The following is a 27,949-nucleotide window of genomic DNA, read 5'->3' on the forward strand; positions in this document are numbered from 1 at the left end:
CTGGAGAGGGGGAGGTAGGACGAGCCCAGCGCCACGGCTGCCCCCCTCCCTCTCCTCCTCTTCCTCCTCCTCCACCTCCTCCTCCTCCTCCTTCTTCTTCTGCAGCACATGGGAAGCAAAAACTTTCTCTCCTCCTCCGCAGGGTGCCCCCGGCAGCCCCCCGCCGCCTCCCGGGCCGGACCCCGCGGCGGATCGCAGCTGGAGGATGCGGCTCTGCTCGGCTCCTGCGCTCCCATCCCCCGGGCGATGAGGAATGAGCCGTTTTGGGAGCATCCCCCGCCGCTTTGAGGGCTGGGGAGGAGCGGATTGAGACTTGGATCGGACCTGGCGGAGGGTCGCCGAAGGGATTTGTGCAGGAAAGGAGCTGTTTGCGGGGAAAAAAAAAAAAAATATATATATATATATATATATAAAAAAAAAAATCAGATGCTGTAGCAACACCAGGGAGGCAGCGCTGCATTGCTTTGCTTCAGCCCCATCATGGGCACGGGCATGTGCTCCAGGAGGCAGAAGGGGCTCCTGCAGACTGGGTTTTGCCTGCTGGCCGTGGTGTGCTTAGGCTCGGGAGTTTTCCTGTACCATCACTTGCAGCAGAAGGTGCGGAGCGCTGAAGCCCTGGCCCAGAAATACAAGCAGCAGCAGGAAGCGCTGTCTGCCCAGCTCCAAGGTGAGTGACCGGCTGTGTGCGTGCCTTCCGAGCTTCCTTTGCTTCCCCCCCAGCCCAGTGACAGGCAGGGAGCATTTGTGGAGTGAGGTTTGACTTGTAAAGAGCTCTAGGAAGATGTCTCCTGGTTCTTTTCCCCCCTTGCTTTCTAGAGTTCCTTAGCCTGGAGTCTGAATTGCTGCACACAGCAGCAAGGGGACGGCTGGGGTGGGGAGTTCAGCTGTGTCCTGCCGGATTCAGATCTCCCTACAGCTCCCCTTGGCTACCTGGATCTAAATGTGAAGCAGTAAAAATACAGACAGGGCTTGCACAGGCTGCTGGAGCAGGCTCCGAGACCTGGCTGTGCTCTCTGGCCGGGTCCAGAAAGTGAATAAATAGGCAGGGGGCCCTCTAGTAAAGTTTGTTGTACTGTCTGTTACCTTTGTGAGAAAATAAACCCTTTTCTCAAGAGATCAGTCTGTGGCTCCTGCCAGCTCGTTTGGGGCTGATTGGAAGCTTGCTGCTTACAGCATCTTTAAAAAAAATAAAACCAGAGGAGGCAATGAGCGCTGGTTCCTGTGGCGAGAGCAGCTGGAAGGCACGCGTGGTGTGTGTGTGCCTCCCTCCCCTTTCTCCCCCCTTCATTTGTCCTGCTTACAGAGATGCCTGCCAGTGGGAGAGTGACGTTTTAGCCTATGGAGACATCCCAGCAGGGAAGGCTGAAGTCACGTTACGTTGTCCCACTGCTGAACTCTCTCTCCTGTAGATGGCTGAGACTTCCCCGTCTGCCCGAGCTGCGGTGCCAGCACCTCTCACTCCACTTGGGCTCCGTTTGCTGAGCTTCCTGCAGAGCAGCTGGGGAGGAATTCGCTCCTTGGGAGCCCCTGGTTGTGTGTAGTGCTGGATGGGTTATTCTAAATGCCCACAGGATGAGTCTTCCGTGGACAAGATGCAGTTTGCATGTGGCTGGTGCAAGGTCAGGAGGCTGATTTAAGGATTTTTCACAGAGCAGGCAGGATTAGATGGTGGTGCTTAAATCCAGAGCTCTTCCTCGGGCTGAAATCAAGCGTGGGGTGTCTGCTCTGGCCTCTGCTCACACAGACAGTGACTTTGGTTCTGTGTTGCTGGGGATTTCTGCAGGTTTGTGGCTCAAGATGTGACTTCTGGGTTAAACCTTTTCAGGTGGCTTTGTGCGCAGTGTTGTGATGCGAATTGAACATGAGCTTGTGCTCAGGGCTCTGTATTTCCATCAGAATTGGGGAAGCAAAGTGCTGCACATGTTTGTCACTGGAGGAAACATGCTTTTAAAAAAACAATGTTTTGAATTGATCCATCAAGCGTAAAGGTTTCCTGCTATTACCTTACATTTTGTTTCCTTTTCTTCTCATTCTGTCATGAGGCATTCAAACACCCACAGCTCCTGGTGTGCTGCACAGTCCCAGCCCCTGCAGTCCCCACCTGCATCCCGTGTTTGCAACGCTGAGACCAGCAGGGCAGAAGCCATCCCCTGTCCCCTCCTGGCATCGCTTGGAGAGGGGCTGCTTCAAGGAATGAGCCGACAGCCTCAGGGAACCCCGCTTCTGGGAACAGCAGGCTCCAGCCAACAGCTGAGACAGGCTCATAATATTTTTTTTTCCACCCAAATATGTTTGAGCAGCAGCGCTGTGGCCTGTTGCTGGGGTTTCTAACCCTCCGCCAGCCCTCCCGTTCCTAAATACAGTCGTTGCCATGGATACCCTTTTTTATTTTCACAAGACACTTGTCCAACAGTTTTCAGAGGCGAAGCTTCTTTTAGGATTTGGGAGAGGCAGGCCCTAAATAGGGGCCGCCTCCATGCAGCCGCATCCTGCACGCCCGGCCGTGGCCCTGCACAGCTGGCGGTGCTGGGTGCTGAGCAGGGAGCTGGGTGCCAGCACCCTGAGGCTCTCCTGCCCCGTGCTGGCTTGGAGTGAGACTTGAATTGCTGCTGGTCTGCGGTGTCCGATTCGTCTTCCCAGCCCTACAGAAGGAGGATGTGTTACGGGGTGGAATTCAGCGCTGTTTGTTTCCTCCTCCTCTTAGGCTTGAGCACCAGATGCGGTTAATGCTTCTGGCTGCCTCGAAATTCAGCTGGAAAGGGCAAAGTTTGGGCCGAGAGCGAGTGAAAGGGAAATCGAGCGGAGGAGGGAATGGAGAGGGATGGCCAGAGCTGCCTTGAAACAGCAGCGCCTGTCCCACACGAACAGAGCTCATCTTCTCTCTCAAAATAAGAGCAAAGCAGCTGCTGACCTTGCTGCAGGGTAAAACAAAATAAAAACATGCAAAGAGAGGTGCTGCCGGTGGTGTGTGACCCTCTCAGCCTCCTGGAGCCTGCTGCTGGCTGGCACCCATCCCACCGGGCAGCTTGGTGCCCCTCTCGTTGTGCTCCGGGTGGCATCGAGGAGGAATCTGCTGGGTTTTTCTGTCCCTGCATCCCTCGTGTTCCTGCACGGAGGTGTCTGAGACTGCACAGAGCCTCCTTGCCAGACGCTGGGCTCTGCTTTAAGGGCTGGGATTTGGGATCTCTCTCGGCAGCAGGGCTGGTGCTGTGGGTTATTAGCTGTGATGTGGCTGGATGGGGGCTGGCAGGAGGGTTTCTCTGTAACAAGGAGAGCAGCTGAGAAGAAAGCTCTTTGCAGGTGATCAGCTGGGCCCGTCTGCAAGGCAGGAATCGCTCTCTTCCCGTCACGGATCTCCTAAACTCTCCCTGGCAGATGTTTATCTCCGTACAGCTGAGATAACAGTCCCTTCACCCTGCTTTCTGAGGTCTTGTAAAATGAGAACATGTCTGTGGAAAGCCTGGCCTGTTCTCCTCTCCCAAAGGCAAGGCACTGCAAGGGATTTCATTGTTCCAGCTCTGCATTTTTAGCTCACTTGGCAGCAGGTGACAGTGCTTTTGCGCTGACTGCTGGCTGGATTCCAGCCTGAATTTAGACACTGACCACCCTCCACTCCCTCTTGGAGCTGTGAATTGTTAAAGACTTCCTGGCTTCCTGTCTGCTCGAGCTGCAAGTGCCATTTTGGCCGGCTGGGCTGGGGCTGGATCCCACTGCAGAGGTGAGCGGGGAGACTGCCCTGCTGCTGAGCTGTGCAGAGCTGCACCCAGCTTCTCCAGGCTCTGCAGACCCAGAGAAATGGCAGAGGAGAGAATTTATTTTATTTTTTTTACTTGCTGGAGGTTACTTCAGCTTATTCTATTTATGTATTTTTAAAAATATATATGTTAAAAAAATCCTCTGCTTTGTGGAGCTTGCGCTGTGCCTTCTGCTGTTGCAATCCTATTGCTGTAGGGGCTTTCCAGTGCTTTAGTCTTGCGTGTGCTGAGTGAGCACCTGGTAGCTCGGGGTTATCTGAGCAGCTTTCTGCCCAAAATAGTGATTTTCTGCCTGCTCCTGTGCGAGTGAACCTCCCACCATGTCAGATACTTGTGCTCAGGTGCTCTGCTAGGTCAGACTGCAAGAAAGTGAGATGCTCTTAGCAAAAACACATGCCCTGAGCTCACAAGGCTTTGGGGCAGTGGCTGATGTGTTTCAGCTGACTGTTGTGTTGAACGAGGCTTCTCAGCATGTGTCGAGAAAGCACTCACAGTCTCTTATGTGCTTACCTGCTCGCACAGCGAGCCGGCCAGGGAAAGCCCTCGGGGTGATGCTGGGAAGTGCCTAAAAATAAAGCTGTCACTGGAGCAGACGCTTGGACTTGCTGCTTATCTCTGTGCTCAGCGAGGGAGGCGTCCTTCCAGGCTAGCCACAAATGAATATTTCTGCAGGGATGGTTTAGAGAAGGCCTCGCTTCAGAGGAAAGCATCAAGGAAGCGACCCGGCCCAGGGGAAAGATCCTCACTGCTGGCATGTCTCTGGGTTAGGAAGGGAAGCCAGAAGGAAGGAGATAACGTGGCTGGAGGCTGGGAATTCCTGAGCAAGAGCACCATGCTTCCTGCCCCGTGAGGAAGGTGGAAGAGGGAATTGGGTGGCTCAGGGGAGGTGATTTGGGTGTGAAAGTGTGCCTGGGGAACAGCTCCTCGCTCTGAGCTTGCCGTGCCGTGAGCCCAGGCTGGTAAAGCCTAAAAAATTGTCCTCGTACCTGCACTGTCTAAAAGCAGCATGCTCCAGGAGGAGCCAACTGTCTTGTACTGCCAGGGCTTGATTTCAGGCCAGGACGAGTCACGGCCTGGAAGCACCGAAGCTGTTCCTCGGGGGACAGTGGGATGCCGGGATATTTGGATTCAGTTCCCTTCTTGGAGCCAGGACCTTCAGTGTGTAGACTGCCAGCCTACCTGCAGGCTGAGGTAATGCTCCAGGGGGCTTGGGAAGCAGCTGAACTGCCACCAGCGAGACCCTTGGGGCTCAGCACTTTATGTCTGGCTTGAAATACCACCCCTTGTTCCCCTGATTTGCTCAGGCACTCAGTGGAGATGACTGTAAATATGAACAGATCTGCTGCTGGTAAACCGAAGCATGATGAAAATCCTAGGCTTGGACCCAGCCGGTGTCATGAGTTTGGCTTAAAAAAGGCAGAGGTAAACGAGCTGGAGGTTATTTTCCTGTGCAGAACAGACCCTTCCAGCAGGGATCTAACCCCCAGCCATCGAGAGTCTCCTGTAAAGCCACCAGGACAGCGCAGACCATGCACGGCCCTCGCAGTGCTGCTGAGGATGAGCTGTTGGGTAGGTGGTGGAGACGAGAGCTGTGTGACCTCTTACAGTCTGCGACGGTGAAACCACTCAAACCATCCTACCTGCAGGCTCCTCAGAGGCTTTGAAATAAGTGGTGGCGGAGCACAGGCTGGGAGAGGTGTGTCTGCGGGGTGATGTTGAGGGGTATTGCTTTCCAGCACGCTTTATTCGATGCCAGGTTGGATTTGCGCAGCCGGCTCTCCTGTCACCGTGCCGTGCTCAGCCTCTGCACCCTCCTCGCTTTGCCTGCAGGACTGCTCAAGGCTTGGCAGTAATTTAAAGTGCAGAAACACCAACTCGCACTGACATCTGGGCTTCACTTCGCTTGCAGGGAGTCTGAAGGCTCAAAACCCACACGTGGTTATGTGATGTGACTGGCGCTGGGCTGCTGTTGATCAGTGAAAGCCGTGAGCTTCACCCCGTTGTTGCTCACCCATGGAGAAGGCGGCGGAGGAGATGGGTGGCTGGAATTCCCTGCCTGGGGAGAAATGGGTGGGGTGGCAAAAAGGTGCTGCTCTCGGGTGGTTTTTTCTTTTCCTTCAGGGGCTACGAAAGTGCCAGTTGTGCTGGTGGTAAGGCAAGGAGAGTCCTCATCAAAGTGAGGTTCTTGTACATCCCTTCCTCAGTGTCACGGTTCCTGTGTGGTGTGCAGGATAATTTAGGCAAATGCCTGACTTCTAAGATGCCAGGATCACCTCTGAGCACTTCTTTGTGCTTCTTTGAGAGCCACATCTGTGCCACTGATGGTCAACTCTAAAACAGATATACGGGTGCTTTGTGGCACCGTGAGAGCCACAAAGGGGCTGCAGGAGCTGCCTGCTTGCAGCTGGATGCTGGGACTCGGGGACAGCTCTCGGTTAGTGCTCAGGCGTCAGAGTGGATTAAAATCATCATCCGTCAGGAGGTTTCTCTGGCACTTCCATTTGTCATGTGGCTGCTGCACAAAGCAGCCTCGTCCCTCTCCCTGCTCGGCTCCCCTGCGCAGAGCACAGATGCTCTTTTGTGTGTAGAGGAGAGGGAGCTGCTGACTCGCTCTTCCTTAGTGGCCTTGAGGGCCTGTTAATGGTCGGGGATGGAGACGGGGGTGGAAGGGGAGAAAACATCTCTCCCACGTGCTGCTGATCCAGAGCAGAGAGCCTGGAGGGCTCTGGCTGTGCTGAGCCTGGAGGTGGGCTTGGCCTGTAGATGTGCAGCTCAGCCACTGGCCGCCAAATCCAGCTCACAGCCCAGGCTCCGAAGCAAAACCTGAGTGCAGAGACTCGCAGGATGAGGCTGGTGTTGGACTGGGAATCTGCTGCCAGCTGGGAGCAGACAAGGGCTGGACTGGTGGCTGGCCCTGAAGCTCTTATTGCTCAGGGTGTCAGATACGTGCGTGTGCTTCAGCACTGTTGGTTTGCTTGGCCTGGAATTTAGGTGAGAATGTCTGGGAGGAAATGTCAGGGTTTATCTCATGCTCTGCCTCTCTCTGCTTCCCCAGTGGTGTATGAGCACAGATCCCGGCTGGAGCGATCCCTGCAGAAGGAGCGAGGGGAGCACAAGAAGACGAAGGAAGGTAAGTCTCTGGCGGAGCAGTGGCCGAACAACACTCCAGCAGTCCCGTGGGGAGATGCACACGTGGCACCCAGAGCCTTTTCTGTCATCTATGCAGTGTGTGGCTGTCTGGGAGGCAGGTTCTGTTCTCTTACATTCCTACAGATGTCTTCAGTCTAATCTGCAAGTGATAGCACCCATCCTGATGTGTCTGAGCACTTCAGAAGTGATAGCAATACCTAGCATTAGAATGCTTTTCCGTAGAAATAGTAACTTCTAAGTGATCTGAAGATGCTGAGCTCTATAAGGACTTCATAATATTGGCAGCCCTACGCTCCCCAGTACTCAGACACTCCGGACTGCCACATCCTTTAAAGCTGCTGTACAAGAGTAAATACACACAGGCAGGCCCTTGTAAATTTAATTGTCTTCTCTTCCGTTTCTAGATTTTTTAGTGTATAAATTAGAAGCTCAGGAAGCTCTCAACAAGGAGAAGGTACGTACAGTTTATTCATCAGAGTGTCTGTATTCTCCTGCATGTTTGTAAGGATGGCCAAGACCTTTGTGGTACCACCACAGTCATGAGGCCAGGGCTGCTGTCTGGGCTGTATGAAAGACAGTGAGAACATTTGGTCCAAAAGCAACTTTGGCCGACTCTTATCTTGCAAGGCTGATCACGTGTGAAGATCTGCTTCATCTTAGGGATAGATCAGGTGTGAAGATCTGCTTCATCTTAAGGCTGTGTTGTGCCAGAGCTGTTCTGCTTGCTCTCTCCTGTGCGATAGCGCAGTGGAAGGGTTACAGCCTGTCCCATTTGCTGGAGTCACAAGGCTAGTTTTATTCCTTTCTCAGAGCATCTGTTGGTGAGATGCTGAGGGAGAGGAACAGCTTTTAGCTTGCTCATCTGTGGGTGAATGTCATCTTGTTACACGAAGGAACTCGTGGATGAATATCTGAATATTCTAACGGCTGGGCAGCTTGCTTGCAATTTGTACTCACTTGCTGGTAATACTTCATACCTTACTGAGTCTTCATCTTGCTGCTGATGCGGTGCCTGGGCGGGTGTTGATGTGTTTCACATGCCTTAGGCTTTTCTGGGACCTAATGGCACCATTAAATCTTTTTTTTTTTTTTTTTTTCCAGCAAGACTCTATGAACAGATATGGGGCCCTCAGTTCCCAGCACAAGATCCTGAAGGTAAGGTTTTGGTCTGATTTTGCTCACCATTTGCTACACGTTAGAGTGCTCCCTGGAAGGTAGCTCAGAGCTTTCACTTACCAGAGATGCCTGGGAGAGACCAAGGTCTTCCTGCAGCTAGTGCCAGCCCAGAGGGCTGTGGATCCATGGTCCCGTGGCGTTGATCCATGTTTCTTCCTGGCTGTTCAGATTTATGGGAGTTTTCCTATTTATTCTGTTGGGCTTTGTGTCAGATTACGGCCTCGGTGTATACCTCATTTCAATGGTAGCCTTTGTGCAGCTTATCACAGAGGAGTTTTGTTGCCCAGCACGTTCTTTTGTGTTCCGTAGCATGAAAATGGGCCTCTTCGCTGCGTCCTGCCCTGCTGGGCTAGGAGAATGTACCTTAAGGCCAAGTGGGGTGGCTCACAGTGGTTTTAAAGCTTATCAAATGCTCTACCTGAACCATCTCACAATGCGAAAGTTGGGTTTCGTTAGCATAGTGCAGCTGTGGTCTGTTGGTGGTGATGATTTCCTTAATGTTGTCTTGAGCTGGAGCGTTTCCAGCCAAGCAGTGATTTAGTTCTGGGACGTAGGGAGCGGGCTGGGATCCAGCAGCCCCGAGCACCACGGAGCAGAGCTGGACGTCCAGCTGCCTGCCTTTGGAGTCAAGCTCTGGGAGGACGGAAGCGCAGCTCCCTTGGGCATTATCCAGCCCTGGGAACACTCCTCAGCACTGACTTTTCCTCCTCGTAACAACTGCAGCCTGAGCAGCGTGCTCCGGTTTGCTTCTTGCCCAGGGGCAGTGAGAGCACTTCATCCTGGCTCTCTTTCTCCTACTGCCTTTTATTGGGAGGAATTTTTCATCTATTTTGTAACTGCATTTACAGCTGCTGAAAGACAGGCAGGCCCTTGGGACTGAAGTGTGGTGGATTAGAGCTTCCCCCTCCTGAAAACGCAGCACTCAGCTCTACTTGTAGCTAGCTATGGGGCTTAGAATAACGTTTGTTTCTGGAGCACGGGCAAAAAATGCTTCCCACTTGTTCTAGCTTCTTGACAAGGAAGAATGCTGCCAGCAACATCAGTACTGAGGATGCAGAAGTGGGTGATTGACATGTAATGCTGAACAGAAACGACGAGCCCTGTTAAGCTGAAGGTCCCAAAGGTGACCAAAACTTCTGTGAATCCACCCCAGCGTTACCTGGCTTTGGTGTTTGTGGCCACTGGTGCTGTACCTGACAGCCTGGGTCGTGGTGTGACCCCACAGGACAGCTCTGTAGCCCACGGTTGCCTTCCTTTAGGTTCGTTTTCTTCTGCTCACTGCCCTCGTTTGTCAACGTTTTGTTTTGCTGTGTGCAGCTGGAGATGAGGGGCTCTGCAGGGAACCACCATGCAAAGAAGGCATCATTTGGTGCTGGTTGGGGTTCGGGCTGCTGGGGTGTGTGTGTCAGCAGGAAACTCAGCTCCCTGCTGTGGGATCTGGGCTGTCCTCAGAGCTCTGAGGGTGCTGGGGCTGACCCTTGATCAAATCCCCCATGCTGGTCTCTGCTGAGACTGCTGGTTTGCTGCCACTGCTGCTCTTTTCCACGTGGGCTCTCCTGATGCACCAGGTACCAAAGGAAAGCTTTCGGTTTTGCACTGCCTTTTTCTAGCTGCTTACAGAAGAAAGGGATCAAGCTTGCTTGACTCCTGAGCCGTTCTGATCTGTAGTGAAGCTCTCTGTGCCTGATTAACGTCTGCAACAGGCAGCCCAGTCTCAAGGGCTTGGCTTTGTCCAAAAATAGCGGCTGCAGCACTTGCCTGTGTCTGGATTCCTGCTGGGGCCAGACTTCATCTCCTTATAACTCCTTTCATCTTCTTGAGTGAAGATTGAGTATTTTTTTTTTTAGCATCTTTCTGTAGAACGCCTCCTGGCACTCACAGAACAGGCAGGCAGCTTTAAACAAAAGACTTCTTCACATGGGCTTCCTGAAACTGCGGGGACCTGGAAGCTTGCAGCGAGGTGTGCCCTTCCTTTGCTTGTGGGCGAGTCGGGACGCGGGGTTCCTGATTTCTCCCACATTAGCTGAGTTCTCCCAGTGCTGCAGCACTGGCATGGTGGGCAGGGTCCCAGCGATGCGTGACGGCAGTGTGCTGTCTGTATTCCCTCACCCCTCTGTGTTTGTGCATCATTTCCACCCCCCTCATGTGCAGCGTCCTGCAGTTTCTGCTTGGTTAAGCACAGCAGCATCTCTGAGGCAGGAGGGGAATGATGTGAGCCAGATGGGCAGCTCTGGACATGAGAGGTTCCTTGGGGCTTTGCTGGCTCGAGAATGCTCTGCTTCCACTTCTCTTAAATCATATTTTTTGAAAAAAAAAAAATCAGGTAGCATATTCTGGGGCTCCTGTCCTGCAGCCACCACACAGCTCAGCATCTTTAGATCCTTCCTGAAGTTTTCAAGCCCCAGCCTCAGTAATTAGGTAGGAGTGAGGCTGCTCTGTGTGCTTCGTGAGCTGGGCTCAGGTGCTCTGGGTGACCTTGGCCAAGGCACTTCTCTGTTCAGCTTCCTGCTGCTGTCAGAGGAGGAGAATTTGAGATTTCCCCCCCTTCTTCCTGACCATGAGCAGTTTGGGGACACACAGCTCGTGGCAGACAGAACATGGGCTGGAAATTAATTGACCTGAGCTGATGAGGACTTCAGATTCCTTGAGTTGCTCAGGGTTTCTGGTTAAAAACCAATTCTCGTGTGCTGATGTTGGTGGTTTCTCTGAGGTGGTCAGCATCCAAATGATTGGAGGGGTCTGGTTTCCCTGCGCTGCTTTTTGCCGGTGGCTCTGATGGAGCTGTAAGTACCCAAGGTCTCTGAAAGCCAGAGCAGGAATCTTTTTTTATTCTCTTTAATTTCCTTTCTGCTTCTGTGATCTGATTAACCCAACATCCTTGTCTCTTCTTTGTTCTCTCTCTGGGACCCCTTCATACTGAAAGTTTTTTCTTCCGTTGCGTGTATTTTTGGAGCACGGTTATTTCGCTTCTTTTAGCTAAGGATAATTGCTCCGGGGGAGAATGCCTGGGACACAGATACTTTGTTTTACTGGGGATAAATGCCAGCATCGATAGCATTTTTTTAGCATTTAAAGAAAAAAAGGGAAAAAAGACATTTGTTTTACAGGAAGGTTAATTGAAACTGCTGCCTGCGTCCTGAGGAGCTGCTGTGTGGAGGGGCCAGGGTTCACCTGGGAGCCAATCCATCTGCATAACTAATTGGTGTTGACAAACTGAATGTGGAAGGGTCCCTGCGTTACCATGGGGACCAGAAAGGAGGTGAATTCTGGTTCAGTGGGTCTGAGCAAAGGGATGTCTCGGCGCGTTTTCTTCTCCGGCTCTGCGAGAGAGGAGGGGAGGAGATGGCGTGTTGCAAAGCTCTTACCTGATGGGTTCTGGCCTGCTTCAGATATGGTCTGGGGTCTGCTGGGTGTCCTGCTATCCAGGTTAAACCTTAGCCCTGCTTCAAGGTGAGCTACTTCTGCAGCGAGTCCCTGCACTGTGGGAACATTTATCCTTGCAGGTAATGCCGTCCTTAAGCATCTCAGGGACTCGGGGAAGTACCCAGGATTTGTGCTGTGTATCTCAGGCGTTTGGGTTGCTATCAGCTGAGATAAGAGCCTGAGTTGCTCTTACTGAGCTGAGTGCCGGGGAGGAGTAGGAGTGTTCTTGGCCGTGTCCCAGAGCCTCCATCTCTCTTTCAGGCAGGCATGGACTTGCTCACACACTTCTCTTACAGTTGAGTAGCTTCTCGGGAGATCTCCCATGCTGCTTCACAATGCTTTGGCATTTTACATCACTCTCAAACCAAAGAACAATCTTTTTATCTGCAATTTTTAGCTGCCTTATTGGAGGAACTGAAGTCTCATCTGCCTCCCCAAGCAACTCATTAAACAGAGACACTTGAGTGGCACTTGACAACAGTTAATTTACTCCTCCCCTCCCTAATTGTACTGATTTCTTTTTGTATTCAGAACCAGCATGAAGATGTCAAGAAGCAGCTGCTTGACCTGCAGCTGCAGCACAACAGCTTGAAACTAGAACATCGTAAGACACTGGAGACCCACAACCAGAAGTACGCCCAGCTGCAGCAGGAGAAGGATAATGAAGTCACAAACTTGCAGGGTAAGTGTGATGGAGAGCCAAGAAAACACCAGGTAGAGGGCGGGTCATGAAGATCTGAGCTCAGGAGAGGACAGTGGCTGTTCTCCAGGCCCTCCAAAAGGTCTGGAGAACTGTAGGAACACCTGTGTGTGACTGCAGGGATCTGGGGCTGTAACTACACTGGCACAGGGACATAGAGGAGCAGAGATTCCTTTTTTTTTTTTTTATAGCCCCTTGGGAGACTGTATTACCTTGGATTTAACTGGTCTTTGAGTTTACTGGGGTTCAGAGACCCTGCACTGTTGTATTGTGTGGGCATCCCTGGCTTCTGTCAGCAGCAACAGCGTTTCTTGTGGTATTTTCCAAGCCTAATTTAATTTTGCTGACTGCTTTTACTGCAGCTGCTGCTTACCATATTTGTGTGGATTTGCAGAGCCAGGTGAGATGAAAACGTTGTGCCAAGTGCTGACCACATTCAGATTGAAACAGCCCATGTCCCATGGAGGGGACACTCAAAATGGATGAGACACCCCAAAAGTAGGAGGTGTGAGGCTAAGGCAGAGGTGTGTGCCTGTAGTTCCACCGTAGACTGGGCAGAAACAAGAGGTTTATCCACCAGGTAATCCTGCCTTCCCCTGTCCTTTTTCTAGTGGGAAGGTGTAGCCAAGTTAGCAGAGAGATTTTCTGTGCAGAGAAATAACATCATGACATTTAGAGATCCCATCTATTTCAGCATATATTTTTCACTTCACTGTATGCATTTAAAAAAAAAAGAAAAAAAAGAAAGAAACCAATTTCTCTTCCTGAAACACCAGAATTCTGTAAATTCCAACACTTAAGCTTGGGGGAGAGTTAAACATACTTCTTGTAATTAATTGTGTAGGTCTATAAAATGCACTTAATATGCAAGTATTGCAGAGAATACCCAATCCATTTAATTCCTAAAGAGTTGTTTCTATTCAGTCTACTGCTTAATTAGATCATGTTTTTTTTTTAAGATTCACATCTGCTCTTACTTGAATCGGGTCTGGGAGAGTGACAGCTGCTGTCACTTTCTGTGGATGACCAGCAGAGCCCCAGTACCTGGGGAGTACTCACGGGTTAAAAAAAAGAACTTGAGCACAAGCAAGCAAAACCTAAACATCTGATTCAATCTCACTTCTTGAAATATGCAGCCACCAATGGAGTAAGAAAATTAATTCTGCCACGGGAAAGAATAATGATCAGAAAAGCAATCTGAAGAAGGAGGCTAGCCAGGAAGGTCAGCGTAAGGCTGAGATGCATTAATATTCTCTGTACACCTTCCCAGGCTGTTGCTCACTAGGTCCCATCTCTTTTCTGTGCTTGAAGCTCAAACTGGCTACTAAATCTTCCTTTAAGAGAAAGTGCTGGTAACCATGGCATACAAAAGAGCAAGACAGTCTTCTGAGAAGTGGCAGAGAGCTAGCAGCATTGCTAATGCCTTATTTTCTTTCTGTATGTTCCATTAGTGCTTTCTATATATAATGTGTCCTCAGGAGAGGTGCTGGAAGGTGTGCCTCCACCAGCAGGGACAGTGAAGAAGGAGAGGGTTCTGAACAGTCAGCATTGCTGCGGGATTAGTGCTGGGTTCAGTTGTGGAAAGGAAACCCTTGTCCCAGGGGTGCTGGAGGAGAGCAGAAGCCCACAGAAGTACAAAGGAGCTGGGTTTGGTGGCTCTTTGTCGCTTTACAGTTTGGGGGCAGCTCTCAGGTCGGGGACAAAGCCGTCTGGATGTGCATGGAGTGGGGACTGATGCTGCTGTACCACGCAACCCAGTGATTGTGGTGCTGCTGAAGTGGTCGCACCCTGTTCCTCAAAATCCCTCCTTCTGGAAGTGGTTTTTGAATGCCAGTTAACAGGCTGTGAGTACATGCTCTTGCTAAGCCAGCTGAAGCTTCCTGATCTTGTTAACATGGGCCTTTTTAATCCTGTTTGCCTCTTTTCCCCCTCCTGCTGCGTTATGATCTATTTTCTCTTCTGCTTTGTAAGAATTGCAGTCTATTTATGCTGCGTTTCACACCCCAGCACAGTCTGTCCTCTGCTGTTCCCCCACTCTCATTCCGCGCTTTCCATTTTTCCCTCACCGCACACTGGCACAGCCTGCTCTGAAGGCAGAAGGCTGGGTTTGAGCACCGCTGAACCTGTCTTACAGATAAAAGGGCCCTGTAGCTATAACTGAAGCTTTTCTCCCATTGATGCCGTTGATTAAAAACCCCTGGCGATGCCACTTGGAGCGGAACTTCACACCTCTGCCATGCTGGTGGCAGAGGAGGGCCCTGCCTTGGCACGAGGGTTTTGATTTCCAGGTTCTGAAGACCTGGATGTGAGTGAGGCTCAGAGAAACTCTGCTTCTTCTGGACGTCTCTCCCCACTTGAGATGCCTCTGGTTCTTCTGAAGGGCTGCGGGGGTGTCTTTGCTGTGCTCAGAGGTCTGAGGAGTAGTGGTCCTGGAGCCTTCTGTGCTCCTTCTGATGTTAAATCTTTAACACAAGCGAATAACACAGTTTGCAACCTCAATAGCACTGTCCTGTCCCAGGGGTGGATGTTATAGAAAGACATACCCCTGTAATTAGAAATATCTACAAGCTTGAGCTGAAATCGTGCATGTGATTCAGCCTGCAGCCAAGTGACTGCTAGGGGAAAAAATCCCCTCCCTGTCACAGCAGATGCAGCAATTTCTGCTTGCAGAGAAACCCTAGTGCACGCAGTTAGTGGTATTTTAAGAGAGCTTCAGGCTCCAAAATAAGGCTGATATTTTTTGTGTCAGTCTTTCTTTTTATTTGGAGAACACATAGTTATCTACAAGGCACTGAAACGTAAGTTTGTGTCTTGTCATTGAAGCACTAAGTGTGCAGGGAGCTTGAAAGGAGCCCAGTCTGGGAGCTGCAAGGCACAGGCTTGCTGCTTAATAGCATGGGAATAAACATCCCTGAGGACCGAGTTGTTCTATGCTTGCTTTTTGTTTGCTGTGTGTTCTTATTTGTACCATCCTTTCAAGAAGCTGCTTCTCCGTGCAGCTGGGGGGAAGCTGGGTTGAATCTGGTGCATTCAGGAGCCCTGCAGAGCTCTCCTCCTGTCTCTCAGCCCCCATGTTCCTGAGGTGGGGGCACTGACTGCTGCTTTCCCTGCTCTCCAGCTGCAACGGATAAGGGAAATGAAGAAATAAATCAAATTATTTTGAAAGCGAGCACAGCAAGAGCCTGTCCCTGCTAGAAACAGTTAGCAGAGTCGCTCTGGAGAGGAGCAAGTTCCTTGGGTGGGGAGAAGAGATGGGAGGGACAAGAATTTGGGTCTGGTAGGTCTGTTTGGCTAGCTCCTAGCTAGTGTTTCACTCTAGTTCCTGAGCTTGGAGAGAGACGTGTGAGGTTTCAGAAGAATTAATGGTAAGGACAGACACTGCACTTGCAGAAGTAGCTCTCTTAAGTGAATTTGTTCTTCTCTTGCAGATACAGTTTTTAAACTCAGAGAAGAGAGCAAGCTTCTTCGCAAGGCCCACCAGGAAGTTCACTCTCAGCTCCTTAATGCCCAGGTAATCCACAAGGGGATGCTTGGGGCCATGTGGGACAACCTTTCGTTGGGGCCTGGGTGCACTATGAAATGCTCCCCTCCCTAAATAATAAGTCTGGTTAGTAACTGCATTCCTGCATGGTGAGTTGCCTAAAATAGTGCTGGTGGAAGCAATGGAGAGGCTTTCTGGATACATTTTCCAACCTGGAATCTGTCCCAATAGCTGGAAGCGCAGATGAACCACTGGGACTCGTGTAGCTTAAGTGAGCTTGAACCAGCTTCTTCCCACCTCTGGAACACCTCCTGTCAGTTACCTGCATCTCAAATGCTTCTACCAGAAGTGATTATGAATTGCCTCTGCATATGCCTATAAAATTAATTGCAGAGTAAACCAGCAATGCAGAGGTGCCTTGCCTAGCTTGCTGGGAATACAAATAAGTGCTTGGCAACCTTGGAAGAAAGGTCCCCTTCTGTCTCGTTTTGAAGCATTACTGGAGGTAGACCTTGGAAAGATTCAGAAAAATCTTTGCAAACAAGAAGTCAGTGTTCAGTAATGAAGGTGCTAGAGGGAGGCTTTGAATCTGGAGGCCAGGTCCGAGATGCAAGCAGGGTTGGCTCAAGGCTAGAGAGACAGCAGAGCATGAAGTCTTGTTGGTATGGCATTGTGCTCGTGCTCTGCAGGTGCTGTAAGCCTCCCCAGCACGCTGCAGTCCTCCCATCACCGAGTGCTGCTCACCCAGCTCGAAGGGGGAGCTGCCAGGTGACCTGGAAGAGGGGAGAAAATCTGCTGGAAGAAGTAGAAGGGAGGGATTTAGGGTCTCCACAGCTTCTTTCTGGCTCTTGTACTGAGTCAACACTCAAGCAGCTTTGTGAATGTGCTTTGTTAGGAGTTGCACTGCAGTCTGGATTAGCCTTGCCTGGTGATTAACAGCCTTCTGGTAAGTGCTCCCGTGGATCATAGGACGAGCTTGAAGCAAGGAGCTACTTGGGATTGGTGCTGTTGACAGCTGATTCTTCTGAACTGGAGGCTGCATTTCTGCTGGAAGCATAGGGGTGGTGGCTCTTGATTTCTACAAGTTTACTCTTGAGTCCTGCCCTGAGCTGCCCTGCAGAAACACAGGGAGTGGGCGGCTCCAGAGCACTGCAGGTAGCTGCTTGTTCCAGCCAGGATCCCAGGTCCCCGACACCACATGCAGCTGCTGTTTGACAGCTCTTTGGCTCACGTCGGTGTGGTTTGAGGGGACTCAAGTGGACTCTTGGTGTTTCTGACTTCCCTGCCTTCCGCACTGGGACCTGCCGCTGAGCTGTTCTCATCCGTTCCTCCTCCACGAGGCCACAGCAGGCTGGTGGAGTTCTCCACATGGACACCTGCAGTGTGCTTGCTGGAAAGCAGAGACCTTGGGTCTCCCTAGGGGTGAATCCAGCAAGCCCTTACCAGCAACTGAAGAAGCATCAGGCCATCACAAGCTTCTCCAGTGCTACTGGCAGGCCAATATTGCAGTGCAGCCTCTATCGCAGTGCGGCTCAGCCTTCACCTGTAGACCTCCTGAGCAAACCTCCAAAGTAGCTGTGAGTTTTACTGCTTGGCAGCTCGTTCCCAAGAAACACTGAGAGCTGGGCAGCCCCCAGCAGGCAGGGCTCGGGCTGGGATCAGAAGGTCCCAGCTCTGCTTTTGTCCTGCTGGGTCAATGCGGGGTTCGTTTGCGTTGGGCACAGCAGGTAGGAGCTTTTCGAGAAAGCTGGCTGGAGACAGTTAATGCTGCTGAGCTGAGCACTTGTAGATTGAACACCACAGGGGCAGCAGTTTAGAGGAGTAACTTGCGTCCTAGATGTCGCGTTCACTTTTCAGAGATGCTGATGAGTTCCCCGAGCCTTATAGCCAGGTGACTGAGCCCACAGTGGCTGTCACAGCAGCTGCTCTGCAAGGTAAAACGAGGCAGGGAAGAACAGAGCCCTGTGTGCACAGCTTGCTATCACAGGGTGCCAGCAGCGTGCGGGCACCTGTGTGTGTGCTGCTTCCCCTCTGGGCAGCCCACCTGCACAGCCTCTCCACGGGCACAAGGTTTGCTTCCATCTGTCTCCTTCTGGCTGGAAGCAATCCCCTGCTAGGGCTACGTCCCACGAACGGCTCTTGGCTTCCTTTTCCTTTCCTCGTTCTTTTTTTATTTTAACTCTGCTGAGTTGTTTTGTTGGCTTTTTGTTTTGTTTTAATGTTTGTTTTAAGGTCAAATTTCAGGGGGAAGAACTGAAATCAACAAAGCCTGCTCAGGAATTAATTTCCTGCTAAACTTTCCTTGCTGCTTGGAAGCTTTCCTGCTCTGCCCAGTCCCCACTCTGGTCCATTTCCAGGTACCTTGGCAAGCACATGAAAAGCTCTCTCCCCTCACTTCCCTATAAATAATGGGGGTAGGAGCAGGGAGCTTTTCCTGGATAGCTTTCTCAAGCTCTCCTTTTCAGGGTTGGATCTGGAAGAAAAAAGCTGCAGTAGAAAGAAAAGAGTTACATTTGTTTAACAGTCCGGGAGAATCGATTTTTCATTTGTCTTGCAAAGTAAATTGAATTGTCAGGTGGAATTATGCCAATTATTGTCAGCCCCTCTGAGATGAAAACATCTTTCTCCTGTGGAGGCATTTCTCTATAGAAGCTAACCTGAATGTACATGAGAGGCAGAGGAGGAGAAGGAGACACACCTACAAGAGCCAGGACAGGATTTTTGTGCAAAAGCAGGGGTTATGTTAACAGCTCGTGCAGTACATAGCGTTGCTCAGAGTACTGGTGTCGTGGGTCAGTGTTTCCAAGGTGAAAGTATGCAGTGAAATAAGATGCAAGACTGGCAAAGAGACAATACAAAATATCTGTAAAATCTGGAGGGAAAGCTCAAGACTAGCCTCGACTTGTGATTAATGGTTGGGGATTATCTCCAGCTGTATATATACGGCTTCTTTTTTTAGGGGTGTATCTGTGCTGTGCAACTGGTCGTGAGCATGGCTGTTCTTAGCAAGGAGTTGTTCAACCCTGTTATCACGCGAGGTTTTTCTGTACCTCTTTTGTTCCCTCAGACCCAGATGGAAGAGTTCAGGCAGCTCAAGGAAGCTCTGCAGAAGATGCCAAGCTTCAAAGGAGGAGGAGGAGGAGGAGGAAAGGGGCAGCAGCAGCAGCTCCAGGTGCTGAAGGAGCAGCCCCTGGGGCCAGGCAGCAGCCAGCTGCAGCTCATGAGGCAGAAGGTGTGGTAGTCCTGAGTAGCTGGGAGGCTTTCCAGGGCTTCTGGGGGTTTTCAGCCCTGGACTTTGAACCTGAGGGAATGCAGTCTGTTCCTCTGATGCTCACTCTTTGCCTTTCTTCCCTGCAGGCTTTTCCAGTCAATCTGGAGAATCGCCCGGCTGGGAGCCTGCTGGCATCGCAGGTCTCTGGGCTGCGGAAGCAGGCAGATGGTCCTCTGCTGCCGGGCCAGGGCTCCTACAGCAACAACGGCCCCAGGTCACAGGGGAGCGTGCTCGTTACCCACCCGGCCCCTCTGCAAGATGCCAATTTGCCACCGGAGGCTGTGCCAGCCTGGCCAGCAGGACACGGGGACAGCCACGTCATCCGATTCACCCGGACTGTGAACAGCCTCCCAAACGGGAACCCAGTAAGTTCTGCAGAGCTGGTGCTTCTTGTCTCCCTGAGAGCATGCACCATGTGCTGGGCACTAGGAAGAACTGCTGAATCTTTCTCACTCCAGAAGCCTGTATCTAAAAAAATAAAAAATAAAAAAATTTACTCATTCCTCTTGAAAAAGGAAGCCAGTTCACTAGGGACTGGGTTTGCCTTTTGCATTAACCTTGTTAATTTCCTGCAGTCTGCGCTAAAATAAGAAATTCTTGTCTTATTTCAGGATTGTGAACAGCAGTGAGAATACTTGGAAGCTGCTGTGCATATTGTGAGCTTGTTCTAGTGAGCACAGTGAGGAACAATAACTGCCAAAATGGCAATCATCTAAGTATAGTTAGCTACAAATGTGATTACTATTATTATTGCAATGTGTTTCTTTGTTTAAGAGTTGGTGGTGCTCCTTTTTCTCTTGGAGATCAAGCTACCTGAGATGAGACATGCCTGGATCCCATAGGATCCAAATCACTTCCTCTTGGCTGCATGGAAGCAGAGTGACCTCTCGTACTGCAGGCTGGCTGGACAGGGCTGTGGATTTATTCTGGAGGACTCTGAGTCTGTAGTTCCTTGACAAAAGATTTCTGGCCCCTGAGTGTCAAATGCAAGAGAGGTCTGCAAGAATATGATAAGATCAGGAGCTTGTGTGTATCCTGAGCACATCTGTGTGTCCTCCCTGCAGGATGTAAAGATGGTGATGCGCATTCACGTGAACAGCCACGAGGAAGGCCAGGCTCCTGCATTGTCACTGTCTGATCTGAAGCAACCCTCTGCAGCAGAGAAGCCCAAGGTGCCAGACAACCACCACTCAACAGGCAGCAAACAAGTGCAAATGCAAAGGTTGGTGATGCAAAGCTCCCCTCTACTCTGCCCTCAGGATTAGAGGTACCACATAGCCTAATCTCTGGTCTTGCTCCTTTTGTGTTTCTTGTGGTTTCTACTTGGAAAACAATTGAAGAAAGCGTTATTTATTTATCCCTTCACGATCTACTTCTTGTAACTGCACGCTGCTGCAGGCATCCATCTCTGCCCGAAACCAGAAGATTGGTCATGCTGCAGGCACTGCTGCGTGAATGCAGATTTGTGGGTGCTGGGCTGGCAAGAGAGGAGCAAGGATTGCAAGGATTCTGTGCTGTTGGAGCACCCTCTGTAGTGTGCCTTTGTACTTGAGCTGCTTGTTAAAGGGATTGCATGGGGAGGAGGGAAAAGAATTACTGCTGGGTGAGATTGGGTCAGTGTGTGTTTCCCACTAGCTGGAGTGGAGGGTGGAAGCCATTCATCTTCAGCACCAGGGTGGCTAAGGAATTCCTTCCCTTCCTCTAAATAAGAGTGATTAAGTTGTGTTTCAGAGCCATAATTTGCTCATTTTGAGCTTGGAAAGAGCATTCACAGGAGGGTGCAATGTGTTCCTGCAGGTAACAGGGTTGGTGATTATTGCAGTATGGTATTTGTATTGCTGTGGTACCTGGGGGTCTAGGCAAGGACCAGGATCCTGTTGTACTGGATGCTGCACGAGAGGAACTGTTTTGTGTCTTAGCAGCACTCACAGAAGACAAGTCTGCTGTGTAAAAGGAAGAAAATGTCTTTCTGAGGCTGTAATTCATCAAATTCTGGCCAGAATCCAAAAACTGACTCAGAAAATAGTGCTTACTTATTTATCATCTGTGTGTGTCCAGGTCAGATCTGTGCAGTTTACTGGAGAGGAAAAAAAAATTAATTCCTGCTTTATTTGTAAAAGAGACTTTGGGATCTCATTCCAAACTATCCATCAGCTAGATTCTATTAATGCATTTTCTTTACCCTGTTTGTTGTTCACTTAACCTGCAATCTTTTCAGGTCAGAGATTGTGCTCTGCATGTTTTTTTTCAAAGGGTAGTATCCTCCCCATGCTGCTTCAGTAGGCAACATCCTCTGTGAAACTCAGAATGCAAATACTGGCCTTGGTTTGGCAAATGACTTCCCAAGGACAGAGACCATGCTTTTCCTGTCCTGGATCTATCATCGAGAAACTATTGAGCAGCTGAAGGCTGTCGTTTACATTGGGTGGTGGTTGTGATGTGAGTGCAAAACCCAGCTTTCTCGGGAGGTGCCCATGGTAAGAACAACACCAGACTGCAGAAGAGGCCGTGCGTCCCGTGCCAAGAGCTGTTGCACAAGGTGGCTGAGACCAGCAGATTCCAGATGGGAATTGTTGGGCTCGATGGCCAGTTCGCATGGTGATGGCTTTGTAATGGGAAATCTGAGCTAAAGGCTGGGCTGTGGTTTTTCTTACTTGCAAGTTTGTGTGGTAGTAATATGCTGGCTTCAAAAAGCTGCTAAAGCTGGGGCCACTTAAGAGCCTGAGGCAGGGAGAAGCACTGTGTTGTGGTGGAATTACAGCTAACCTCACCAAATAAAGAAAGAAAATACTTTACTTTTCCCATGTTCACCTTAAAAACAAACAAGCAAAAAAAAACAAACACCACCACCAAAACCATATGCCAATGCTTCATTTCAATTATTTGTCCCTGTTCTGTTTGTACAAGGGAGAGACACAGGCTGTTTGAGCGTTTTATAAAGAGACCTTGATTAAAGCACCTATCCTAGCTGCAAATCTTCATAAAGAGCTTGTAACTTTAAAGAGCACCAGACAATGGAAATCAGCACTTCTGTATTGCAGCTCTTCTATTTATTTTGAAATATATACTTTTTGCCCTCATAAGTCAAAACCCTGCAGTTTTACTTTAGCAGCACTTTTCATTTTAAACGACGTTGGAACATAGAGGAGTTCTGGTTTGGGTATTTTTGAAGAAACTGAGATTTATGTATTTGGGTGTGTGTGAGGCTTGAGTAAGCATCAATTTTGAGTTGGAGTTTATTGCTATGTGGATGTTGCCGTATCAGCTAAATAAGATCAAGGCAGTTCTACAAATTGTGTTTATAAAGCATGACTTATGTGGCACGTGTTCTGTTTCACGTAGCTGCTGGTAACTAATGCAATTGCTATTTTGAGAAAAAAAATGAATCAAGACAAACTTGTGCATGCATTGTAGGTTGGTTTTCTGCTTGGCGTTACGAAATGGTGTTTTGAAAGTTCTCTTGCATGTGCTGAGTCAGGAGGTGCCTGTTTTGTTTTGTGCTGTTGCTGCAGCTGGAAGGACATAGTCAACAAAGTCAATGCCCAGATGGACGGCGCCCAAGTGCACAGTTACCCTGAGAGCCTTCACCTCGACCCCAGGCCTGGGCAAGAGACTCAGAAGGGCAGCTCGCAGCCACCAGGTCAGAAGAGAGTAGCAGAGCATCAAACAGCTGACCGGGGAAGCGAGAAGGAGAAGACAGATAATGAAGAGCTAGAAATGGGTATGCTTTCCCTAATTCCATGCTGTACAGCACTATTTTATAGCAGGGTCCCTCCAGACCACTGTTCTGACAAGACAATCAGCCTCCTATAGGAATTGGTTTAATGCTGGTAGTGGGTTTTCTAGTTTAGTTAATTGCCTCTGTCAAAAAGACACTGATGCCAATCCTGCGTGTTGCTAGGCTGAGGCAGTGACCATCAGGTGGCTTTCTGTGCAACTAACTGATGGCTGTGGGCTTGAATGCAGGAGAACAGGGCAGGTGGGAGCTGGGGCTGCTCTAAGGATCCCCTCTGAAATGCTGACTTGCATCCTATAGGCATGGTAAAGATGACCAGATCAGGGTTTTTTGTGAGCTCCCTTTTTGTGAGTGGGTTTATTTGTTTTTAATCCAGAGACAACTCTAATAATTGTATCCCTTCCTTGCAGATGCAGGAATGATTGAGAGGGAGAACTTGCATTCTCAGAAGGAGACTGTTGTCCAGGAGCCCATGGTAAGAAATGCACCTGTGCTGTCATCAGGACACAGCCCTTCCTATAAATAAGAACCCAGTAATCTCATTTAAGTAGATGCTTTCCCAGAAGTCTCTGTAATGTACAACTCCAATTTCCTTTCTGGTTCTGGGGGGATTCAGATGGACAGTGAAAACTGAGGTTTTTTGGTTTTAGAGCCATGAGTGTGCTTGGTGAGATGGATGACTGGAGAATTGCTATAAAACCAGTGCTGCCTGTCTGCTTGGATGTTAAGACAATTCTTCATCTCAATTTTCCTATTTAAAAAAAAAAAAAAAAAGAAAGAAATAGAGGATGGGAAAAGACGGGAATGCTGCTAAGAGTAATCAGTGGTCTGTTCCGGGGGGACAATACTCCTGTGCTCTTACTGGTGTAGTGCCAGTCCTTCCTCCTGAGATCTGGGTCCCTTCTGGGCAACAGCCTTTCCCAGCTTTGCTGCTGATGGTGGGCTCATGTTGGCCTCTGCCTCCCAAGTGGATATCTTCTCTGGTACTCACACGAGGCTTTTCTTGTCCAGATGCCGGATGATGCTGCAGATCCTGCCCAGGATCCCAATAACCAAGGTGAGGATGAGTTTGAGGAGGCTGAACTGGAGAGACCTGACTTTGAAGAGAAGGTGGGAGGTTTGGAGAAGTTCAAGGAACCCAGCGTGAAAGAAGAGTCTAAGGAGAAGCCACCGAAGGTGACTGACACAAGGGCAGCCAGCAGGGGCCCAGGGAGAGATTCCTGGCTGTGAATGGGGTGAGTGGGGGGGAGACAGAGAGCTTAAGGGCTCAAAGGAAAGCAGCACGTTCCTGCATGGATCCATAATGCTGCTGCAAGGATGTGGCAGGCAGGAGAAACCTCTCTGAAAATCAGCAGGTCAGTACCAGAACCAGTTCTGGCTCCGTCCCCTTGGCTTCTTGAAGTGAGCACAAGTATTTGGAGCACCTACATGGCTGGAGAGACATGGAACAGGAGATGTCTCACTACATGGCTATTACTGTAGCTGTATGCTCTTTTTTAGCACTTCAGGTATTAAAAGTAGAGACAACAGCAGGGGCCTATGCTTGGGGTCTGCTCAGAGCAGCCCTTGCTGTTTGTGGGCAAGCAGCAGACTCCTGACAGCAGTGACAGGGTGCAGAAGCTCTGCTTTCTTGTTCGCCTGCTTGCAGGTGACAGCCATTTATTTTGCAAAGTGTTGCTTGCTGTCTGAAGCCAGGCTCTGCATCAGGGAAATATCAGTTTGTTTTGACATGCACCCGAGTGTTGCTTGGTTTAAAAAGGAGCGTTTTATCTGTCAGGCTTTAAAGTCATGATCAGTGGTGAGGTTAAAAAAAAACAAATCCAGGCCAATTTAGTCAAGCAAGGAGGATATCTTTCAGATGGGGCCGTGCTGCATTCCCTAAAGCTCAACCATAAATAAATTGTGGATACCTAATGAGTTGTATAAGGAGAAGTGTTGGTGAGAACCTGTGTTAACAAGTACCACTTCCCTGAAAATGTTTGTTTTACCAGCTTGGGCAACTTCTCCCTGCTGTCTGGGCCAGACCATGCAGGGGGCACACCTTACAGTAATGTCTGAAGCCCACTTTGGGAAGAGGTGGTGGAACAAACGTTCCTGTCCTTCTGCTTTCCTCGCTTCCCTTTTCTCTGGGCTGGTTTACACCGAGCTCCTCCTCACTTTTTAATGCATCCAGGTTCAGTGCAGTGCAAGCCTGCTTGTCCTGTGGGGACTGGGCACAGACCACGTTTGTACCAGCAGTGCTGAGTCAGGTTGAGCTTCTCCCAGATGCAAAGGCAAACGCTGCCAGTTCATCTCATTCCTCTCCAGGGCTCGAGGCTGTGGTTCTAAGAGCAGAGTGGGTCAGGGCAGAACAGCTGGCTTGTTGTGAAGGAGTTGTCTAAGAAAGCAGATGTCTGGCTTAACTGTATTTGCTGGAAGATGGAAGGCAAGCAGCCCTGTTGGAGTGTCTGTAAATCAGCCTTGTCTGAGTACCCAGACCCTTCTGTGAGCTGTAAATTATTTAAAGCGTTAATATTTCAATCCTCACCAGTGAGAGAGGCTCTAAAAATATCCCTGCTAGTTTGTTCTGTTTTGTCTTCAAATTTGGTGGCGGGACGTAGCGAGGGGAGCACAAAGACCTCGAGCTGGGCTGATGCAGAAGCCGTGCAGGACGTGCGTGGCTGCCTGCAGCCTGGGACCTGATGCAACTGCTGCATATGTGAGGGTGGGGAAGGTACAAATGGAGCTGGGGTTGTTTCACTGCCTCTCTGCTGCCCTGATTCCTGAGCCCAATGTTTTCCAGACCTGGGGCTGCAATGCCAGAGGGTTTATTCCCCGCAGGGGCTGGAAATGGGTCGGGGCAGTGCTCAGTGTCCAACGTTGTGTATCTTTCAGGATGCTGGCAGACCTGCCAAGCCCAGGGAGGACCCGATGGATGACTATCAAGAAGATCAGGAGCAAGAAATTGTACGACACCAAGGTTCCTCTTCTTTCCCTCTTTGGTGCGATTGTTACCTGGGTCTGTTGGGATTCAGGAGCTGAGCGTGGCTCGGCTTTTAGGAAACCAGATGCGAGCACTGCCTTCAGTTTTGTCTCTGCACAGTGAGGGATTATTCCTGTGGTAAGAAGTTTGCCAGGAGCCCTGTCATCTGCTGCTGCGGGCCCAACCTTCCTCTCTGGGGAAGAGCTGGGGAGAATTGCCCTGTGCTCCCAGCAGGGTCACTGGGTTACAGGCAGGAGGCTGAACGAGAGCTTGGGTGGCTGAAGAATGAGAGGGGACTCCTGGGGAACTGCTGTATTGGTAACCATCACTGTCGTGGGTAGGATGGGAGATGCTTCCAGTGGAGAGGTTTGGTCCTGGCTAAAAGACGGACAAAGCTTTTAAAATCTGAACTGGGAGAGAGATCCATAAAGAACTGAACTTTTATTTTTTGAAGGGCGGAAGTAGGAGAGTGGTTTTTCCTTTCCTCATGTGTAAATCTGTAGCTGAGATGAACTCAGAGTTTCGTGGCAGCTGCTCGGGGATGTGTTCTCCATTGGAGGCGGTCTCCGTGACAGGGAGCTGAGTGAATGGAGACACGACAGCCTTCCGTGCAGCCCCCAGAGCCAGCTGAGTGTTGCCAGCTACCTTACGGTAACATTTAAGTGGGACATTTGGTTCACCAGCCTTGAAAGTACATGATTTTTTGTGACTAGAATGCAAAGGAGATGGGAAAAAGTATTCATGTAGGTGCTGCTGAGCACCATTTCTATATGAGGTGCACGGGGGGAAACATTTGTTCCATGTTTTATTTGAGAGACAGGCATCTGTGAAAGGGGCATTGTGTGAGCCTCAGGAGGGGTCACTGCTTCCTCCTGGCTCACCTGGATGGAAATGAAGGATTCTCTGCAGTCTTGTTAAGAACATTGAGTTGTATTCATCCTCTTCTTGTCCTTTGTGAGTGGCTGCTGCTGGCATTTTCTGCAGTTTCAGCACGCTTGCTGATGAATTAAGGGTTTGGACTGCCTGCTGGAAGTGAGGATTAAAAAAAAAAAAGGTAATGTGTGGGGAGGAGAAAAGCAAAGCTGATGTCAGGAGCTCTCCTTGCCCTGTGTAAGAACCTGGCTTGTACACTCTCTAGTTGGACACCAAGGTGCCAGCAGATGCTGTGCTGGCTGCTGCACGTCCTGGCTGGGACTGTTACAGCAGTTCAGATGTGGTGGAGGTCGAATATCCTCTCATGTAACAGTGGCAACAGGCTGAGATGTTAAACTGCAATGCCAGGCTATTAAATGTTCCTTAAATGAACAGCTGGTTGTGACAACGTGGGCTTCTCAACTCCGCTTCTTGGCAAAGTGAACTGCCAGTGTCAGCGACAGGTCCCTGGCAGAGCTGCACTCCTCCCTGCCCCTGGGTTCCCCAAGCTGGGCTGGTTGGGTAGAACTGCTCTGTGCAGGAGCAGCGTGGTGCTGAGCGTTAGGGTCTCCTTTTCCAGCTGGGCCCTGCTGATTTTTCCTTCCTGGCTGTTCCCTCTGCACCCAGGAGGATCACGGCGGTGAGGTGGATGACAACGACGACCTGGAACTGGTGCAAGAGCGGAAAGAGCACGCGGGCATCCGGGGAGCTGACGGCAAGAAGGATGACTACTACTGAGAGATGCTGAAGGAAGAGGGATGCGCTAGGAGTGAGGGGACAAGAACTCCTCCCAGGAACTGGCTCCTGGACTAAGCAGAGCCCGGAACAAAGGCAGGAGGAGACGGCTGCCTTGGCAGGCACCAAGCAAGGTGCTTGCAGGTGTGCGTTGCATCTACGTGCGTGGGGCCACTCCTGCTTCTCTGGTCGATAGCATGGAAGTGCTCTCAGACTGTAGGAATGATTTTATCCTGCTGCTTCTTTTAGAAGCATGTGTTGATTTATTAAGTTCTTCACCCTCTTGTTTTCCCCATCCCCTCTCTAACTGGAGAATGTTTCTTTTTTTTTTTTTTTTTCTTACTTTTTTTTTTTTTTTTTTTTTACTGCCTGGGCAGGGGGAGGGATGCAGGACTATAAAAGGGTGCCTGAGCTGGTCCCTGGACTTACTTGACTGGTTGCTAATACAAAGGAATCTGTCTTCATAAAAGATTTTGCTCAGTAGTGTTTCTTTAAAACGTCTTTTGCTCCCTGTCAGAGCAGGGTGGTGAGGGAGGTAGCCTGCTTGTTGTTTGGAGCAATGCAAGGGTGATGGCTAACAGTGAGTACCAGCAGAAATGACCACGTGCCAGCTTGTGTGTGTGTGTTTGTGTTCATGAATGACCAGAT

The 27,949-nt window shown here is 50.1% G+C and overlaps 1 protein-coding gene across 1 annotated transcript; it reads left to right on the forward strand.

The window, feature by feature from the left end:
* Window positions 1-27,608, forward strand: LOC116497714 (Golgi integral membrane protein 4-like). The gene is made up of 15 exons (XM_032201636.1): window positions 1-14; window positions 143-667; window positions 6,811-6,885; window positions 7,310-7,359; window positions 8,007-8,060; window positions 12,036-12,186; window positions 15,633-15,715; window positions 18,753-18,917; window positions 19,043-19,321; window positions 20,021-20,178; window positions 22,469-22,677; window positions 23,103-23,167; window positions 23,704-23,868; window positions 25,567-25,638; window positions 27,194-27,608. Exons 2-15 carry the CDS (start codon window positions 481-483, stop codon window positions 27,302-27,304), a joined length of 1,824 nt encoding a protein of 607 aa, XP_032057527.1. The 5' UTR covers window positions 1-14; window positions 143-480; the 3' UTR covers window positions 27,305-27,608.
* Window positions 27,609-27,949: the final 341 nt, after the last annotated feature.

The sequence above is a fragment of the Aythya fuligula genome, chromosome 21 (genome assembly GCF_009819795.1).
Source record: "Aythya fuligula isolate bAytFul2 chromosome 21, bAytFul2.pri, whole genome shotgun sequence".
Taxonomy (NCBI): Eukaryota; Metazoa; Chordata; class Aves; order Anseriformes; family Anatidae; genus Aythya; species Aythya fuligula.

Excerpts from the sequence above, each read along its gene's own strand:
- LOC116497714 (XM_032201636.1), top strand. The coding sequence starts at position 481 with ATGGGCACGGGCATGTGCTCCAGGAGGCAGAAGGGGCTCCTGCAGACT. Across the intron at positions 23,168-23,703 it reads CTGTTGTCCAGGAGCCCATG|ATGCCGGATGATGCTGCAGA; the intron begins GTAAGAAATGCA and ends TTTCTTGTCCAG. Across the intron at positions 25,639-27,193 it reads AAGATCAGGAGCAAGAAATT|GAGGATCACGGCGGTGAGGT; the intron begins GTACGACACCAA and ends CTCTGCACCCAG.